At 34.1% G+C, this 6,404-nt stretch overlaps 1 protein-coding gene across 1 annotated transcript; it reads right to left on the bottom strand.

The window, feature by feature from the left end:
* Positions 1-1,606: 1,606 nt before the first annotated feature.
* On the bottom strand, positions 1,607-5,898 carry LOC141720675 (protein PHOX1-like). The gene is made up of 3 exons (XM_074523220.1): positions 3,470-5,898; positions 3,125-3,371; positions 1,607-2,043 (listed from the first exon to the last, which is right to left on the bottom strand). Exons 1-2 carry the CDS (start codon positions 5,406-5,408, stop codon positions 3,223-3,225), a joined length of 2,088 nt encoding a protein of 695 aa, XP_074379321.1. The 5' UTR covers positions 5,409-5,898; the 3' UTR covers positions 1,607-2,043; positions 3,125-3,222.
* Between the last annotated feature and the right edge of the window lie 506 nt (positions 5,899-6,404).

Genomic DNA, 6,404 nt, shown 5'->3' with positions numbered 1-6,404 from the left:
GGAACAAGTCTAATATCGAAGAACTCGAGTAAAATAATGTTTATTTTTCACTTGAGAAGAGAGCGGAGAGCCCTCTCTGGAAATAATTAAACGTCACCAAAGTTCGTTGATACTGTATTTGGTTTTTCTAAAAATAACAAGTAATTTTTTGGCTAGAATAGTTTTTGGTAATTTCAGAGTTACTTTGAAAGATATCATTTTGTTATGAATGATAATAATTCTGACCTATAGCCTGAACCAAATCTAGATTTATGTCTTAGCTTTTTTTTTTGTTGATTTATGGGCCTGTTTGTCTACCGTTTATAATAAGCAACTTATGACTTATAAGCCCGTAACAGCTTATCGACCAGTGTTTGTCGACCTTATAAGCCGATAAGTTGAGTGTTAGCAACGACGTATTTTTTCTCAACTTATTATGTTTTTTCGTTTTATTTATTAATTTTAGTTTTAAAAAATATATTTGTAAATGATAATCTAATATAAATTTCACGAATTAAGATAATTATATTTAAAATTTATTTATTTTAGTTCATTTAAGTAAAAAAAATTATAACTTATAAATAAAAATATCCAAACACTTACATAACTTATAAGTAATTATCTACTTATATATCATAAATTACTTATTTTAAAATTTTCTAACGGGCACTATGTCTCATCTTTAATACCGAATTTTATATTGTTTTCAGTATTCCCGTTTTTTTACGTAAAAATTAGACGTATTATTAACTCATGAGTTAGTAGTATATATGAGTTGAGAATTACACTTTTCAATAAGGAATATTGAGTGTTTATTTCTCTACAAAAGTTTATTATCTAACCGAGAAGTATGTAGACCGTAACTTAAGGCTATCATGAAAGATTCCTCCGGTAGTTTAGATAATTAAACCTTTGTTTCAGAAAAGAAAAAAATGTCTTATAATTGAAAAATGTCCTCCGGCCAAAAAGGCATAAAATAACAGAACACGGTTTTTGTTGATAAAAAATAGCTCCACTCCAGCCTCAACCTTCCAGCTCTCCTTACAGTTCCATCTTATAGTTGAAAGTGTAAACCTGATTTACCAAATTAAAACACTAGGTATTAATGATCGCACCAACATGAAAATATAATATGGTCCAATCCAAAAGTACCATTAAAGAAAAAAAAAACTATAGCTAAAAGTTTAAAATCCAACCAAAGGGAATAATTCAATCCAAAAGTATGGTTAAAGAAAATAAAAAGTATAGCTAAAAGTTTAAAATCCAACCAAAGGGAATGCTTTTGGTTAGACACAGGTAGGAACAAGAGGATTTTAGATAAAAAAAATTTACCTGTGTTGCCTCCTTTTTGATAACAATATATCCGGGATTTACATTCAGGATCATCGTCTATATTTCAGGATTCTCATTTTATTTGATTCCCATTTTCATTTACCCAGTCCCCATTCTGCATTTCCTTACTCACACTTCTCATAACCATTTCCATTAAACACCCCTTAGATAATCTTGCCTTGAAGGATATTCAACAAGTGGAAATCAAGGTAAAGTGCATTACCTGTTTAAAACTAAAATATATGTTTTTTCTTTAAGAAAGAAATTTTAAAATATAAGCCAATACAGGTGTAGATTATAAACAAACAAACACACATTTCACCATTGAAACCAAATAATGTTTCTGTCCTCTGGTAACACTCCAATATATTACGTGGATGATACAGTTGAGGGCTTGAGCTTACAAATAAGAAATATATATCAAGCACAACCAACAGATAGGATAAACCAAAACTGCATAAAACTAAAGGTCTACTCCTGAATATCTTCAGTTTCCTTTACCAAACCAATATGGGGATTGGGGAGGTGATGAGGGTAAAGTAGCAGCTTACAAAAAGACCAAATCTCTGTTGTCTCATCTTGTTCCCAAAAATCAAAAATCAATATGTCCTTCTGTTTCCCTTGTGTCGAAGTATAAAAAATAACATATCTAAGCAACCGATAAAATGACCACCCATAGTAATGGTGGAATGGAGAAGCGGAAGCTAAAGCAAGCTGATGACATCGATAAACCTGCACAATGTGATTATGACAATAAGAATGAAATCTTTGTGACGGGGAAATGTAAAATTTAGCATAAGATAGATGTACAAGTGCATAATTTATAATTGTAATAAAATGTTAATGCTGTTCCAAATACAAACCGCGCATGACATTTAATGCACAATTATCGTATTAATTAGATAGGTTACTACAGTTGCAGACATATGAGGTCTGGATTCTAACACTTAAATGTTTTAGTGACCAACTATAATTGATCAAAGCCAAGTTTACCCAATGGCCTGAAATCAAGCACCATTAGTCACATCTATTATGAACAACTTTGTTGCCTCAAGTCTGTTTACTCATCAGGCCCAGGAGGCAGGGACCAGATCCCTTAGCCGAAGCAAATATAACTGATACGACAGGTCCATGAATATGGTTCCGGGAACGAACATCGCTGGGTGAGGAACTATATTTAACAAGTCATCAGTCTGTTGGCCTTCAGTCAATCTGAAAATATATACCTACAGTCTATCTGTACTGAAGATGCTGAAGTGGATGCACACACGTAACATAAAGACATTAAAGACCGAAAGATCAAAATCAACTAGTCAGATTATAGTTAAGAAAAGAGCTCATTGTGTACATGCCACATGGTATCTTCGAACATGTCGTTATGACATGAGATTGCAGAACAAAGTTTACACCACACTAGAGAAAATAATGGGCCACAGATAGGTTTCTATGTACCAAAATACAAAGATTTTACGCCCACTCAATCACGTGAGACCTCAAACTTTAAAAGATCCTTTCCTTGCAGATTTGCACAGGCCAAGGTATTCAACTACCAGAAAAATTCACTCTAAATGCTAGTAGCACAATTTAATATTCATTGTAATTAAGTACAAGTATGATACTGTATTGTATTAAATGAAACAATTTGATGATACACATATAGGGTGTGTAACAAATTATGTGTATATATATAATTTTGTCAGGCAGCTATAAATCTATGGTTGTGTAAATTCCAATTAATACATAAGCTCATCATTAATCAACTATACGTCCATCAAAACATACCACACAGAGTAATCCAGCATAGGTTACTTACTGATACAGATGTAGAAGTACGCAAATCACAAGTGATGCAGAAATTAGTAACAATTTTTTTCTCGTCTTTCTCCAGAAAATTCAATCACCAACAAACACTCATGAACGTTCCAGGACTTGATAGAACTCTGAAGCTCGTCTGCGAAGCAGTGGCTCTAATCGTAAAGAAGGAACACTGGTTTGCCATTTTTTTGCTTGATACATTTCATTCCATGCTTGTACTATTTCATCGATATTGAACCCTAATCCTGCAACCGTTTTAATAATTAAAATGAAATATTAAAATATTTCTTAAAAAAAAACATAAAGGAAATGCATAAGAATTTAAATAGCGCCAATTTCTTACCTTCTGATGATGTACCACTGGAACAGTGGTTCTTTATCATAATAGCTAAATCTGTTTGAGAGGCTCCAGCAAGCTCAAACTTTTCAACGCCAGCCTCCAAGCTTTCTTGCCAAACCGGAAGACCTAGTTTGTATTCCATGATTGATCTCTCATAGAGCATGGTTCCCCATAACATATTTATCTGAGACCTCATATTTGCAGCCTGCTCTCTAGCTTCATCCATAGTTATGTCTTTTAATAAAACATGTGAACCCAATTTCTGTAGAAGGGCTTTCACCTTATTTGCATCGGATATTTCATTGTGACGCTGCCCTTCTGCATCCTCCCACATCTGCATTCCTTTATCCATATTGTCCTCGGCACAATTATAAAGTTGAATCATGTCTGAAGAAGGCCATGTTTCCAAATTAACGTTGGTAGCAATTGCATGATACCAGGAGAGTTTTGCGAGCTCAAACTGCTGCTGTCCTAGAGCTACAACTCCTTCGTAAAAATCTTGTTTAATTTTTAGCGCTTCTTGGTATCTCTCTCCTGCTTTTATATATTCCTTCCTTGCCCAATCAAATGCATTTTCAACCTGTGTAAGTACAGATTTTCCTGAATCTTCTGTCAAGTACACTCGCTTCCTTGCCCTGGACATATGAACATTTCCCCAATTGAACAAGGCCAGAGCTGCCATCTCCTGGAATTTATCTGATGCTTTGTTGAAAATGTCTTGGGCTTCTTCACTTGTAATTGCCTCCTCCATTGCTTCGGTGTAGAACTTCATTCCAAGCTTGTGAAGATCCAAATAAGCATCAGAATTTACTCCAATGTGGTTTTTAAATAACTGAGCAAACTGGACGATCCAGTCATCAATGCAAGATGGACGGTCATGTCCTTCTTTTTTCCTTTTAACTACCCCAAAGAATGGGTCTTGTTCTGGATTAACTTCTACGATATACAGCCTGAGAGAACTGTGTTGTTCAGCAGCTGATTCAGCCAATTTTAGTTCTTCATTGGTTGTAACAGTAACCAGATCACCTTCTTGGTCCCTGTATTTGACGAGTATAGCTTTTAAACCTGGAAATCTGTCCTGTATAATCTCCCTCAGTTTCAAGATACTGCAATCTATGGGAGCCTGAGCCCATCTTATATCCTCCCCAAACACCAACTTTAAGGTCCTTTTTGGCTCCTCTTTCATAATCTTATTTATATTTTCCTCCACAATCAATTTATCTTCAGGGTTCCCTTCCTCGATATTTTCCATAGCTTTCTTCTCCTTGATTTCATCCTCGTCATTTTCTTCCATAGCTATCTTATCTTGAGTTTTGTCTCCAATCTTTTTGTCTTTTATTTTGTTACTCTTTTTCTTTGTTGGCACTGTAGAGGTCGATTCCACATACTCAGGGATTTGAACAGTATCAATCTCGGGTACATTCACCTTTGGACTTTTTATCCCAATTGATCTTTTAACCCTATCGGCAATCTCTATAGCCATAAGATTATTTGGCTCCATCTTCAAAACAGTGCTAATGTCTCTCAACGCCAACTCCAGCCGATTCATAGCCTCATAACACCTAGCTCTCTTCAAGAGAGCTTTACTATACTTAGGTGTAACTTCAAGAGCCAAGTTACACTCATGAATTGCTCGAGGATACTCACTTAAACCCAGCTGCATATAACAAGCAGCCAAGTTACTCCGTAAATACGATACATTGATGTGATTCCGTGGAAGCAATTTTAGAGCCTTCTCATACTTCAACATGGCACTCTCATAGTCCCTACTCTGGAAACACTTATTCCCTTCGTCTTTCAATTCTTCCGACATTGAAATAAACACTGCCGTATCCTTATCATAGGTATTATTCACACTCTCACCAACCTTATTCTGTTTATTTCTCGAATTTCCCGATAAATCTCCTGCATGTTTTTTCTTCTTCCCAAACTTCTTCACCATTATGAACCCCAAAGATCGAAACTTTATATACCTATATTTCTAGCTACAACCTCAAATCAAAGCAACTAACTCCTATATTATTTCAGCCAAAAACTTGGCCTTATTAGACTTAAAAACCTACAAATATTACTACACCCTTGTACAAGAAGCAAAACCCAGATCAAATCAACTTAATAACAGATAATTAACACAACCCAATTCAAATTTAGACTATAATCTCAAGAAAAAGCCTGTCTTGAGCTTCAATACTAATTAAAATACAAAAACTTGTATATTTAAACCCTGAAAAGGAAATAAAATTTGAAATGAAAGAGCAAAAACTTATCTGGGGTAGCTTTGAAGCCTTCAAAATCAAGAAATGTATTTTCAAGATTTGGTCTTTGTATGTATGTGTGTGTATGAGTTGCAGAAATGGTCTGGCTGGCAGTCCAGGGGAGGATATTTGACTTGTCGTGCCAGGGTTGTTTTACTGCTTAACGTGAACGCCAGAAACATTAAAGCTGCGTTTTGTAGTATTTAATTATTTACTATACAATTAAAGAAATTAATAAATGTAAAGATTATATTTTTAAAAAAATAATAGTAATTTGCACTAAGAGCATTCACAATGGCATCCCATCCACATCCCAAAAATATACTATAAATATTAAGTTTATAAAAATTTTCTCATATTTTATTTATCTTCAAAAATTTCCTATATTACAATCCCCAATCCCCAATCCCATCTCTATATTCTTTTTTATTAATTCTTTTTCCCACCTCTTTTCACAACTTTAACCACTAACTATTATTTTATTATTTCTTATTTCAAATTTACACTTAAACTTGTATAAAATATAAAATGGGGAATGAAAAACAAGTCCCCAAATATGGGGACTCAAATACTTGTCCCTAATTTTTTTTTAAATGAGGAACCAAATGTAAAATGATTTTTAAGTTAAATTTCATAAATTTCCTAAATTATGGGGATCGGGATAAATGCGGAATGAGATGTGA

Source organism: Apium graveolens, chromosome 4 (genome assembly GCF_009905375.1).
Source record: "Apium graveolens cultivar Ventura chromosome 4, ASM990537v1, whole genome shotgun sequence".
NCBI lineage: Eukaryota > Viridiplantae > Streptophyta > Magnoliopsida > Apiales > Apiaceae > Apium > Apium graveolens.
Note: the sequence above shows the minus strand (reverse complement) of the source record. Positions and strands in the feature narration are given on the sequence as shown.

Excerpts from the sequence above, each read along its gene's own strand:
- LOC141720675 (XM_074523220.1), bottom strand. The coding sequence starts at position 5,408 with ATGGTGAAGAAGTTTGGGAAGAAGAAAAAACATGCAGGAGATTTATCG. Across the intron at positions 3,372-3,469 it reads CAGTGGTACATCATCAGAAG|GATTAGGGTTCAATATCGAT; the intron begins GTAAGAAATTGG and ends AAACGGTTGCAG.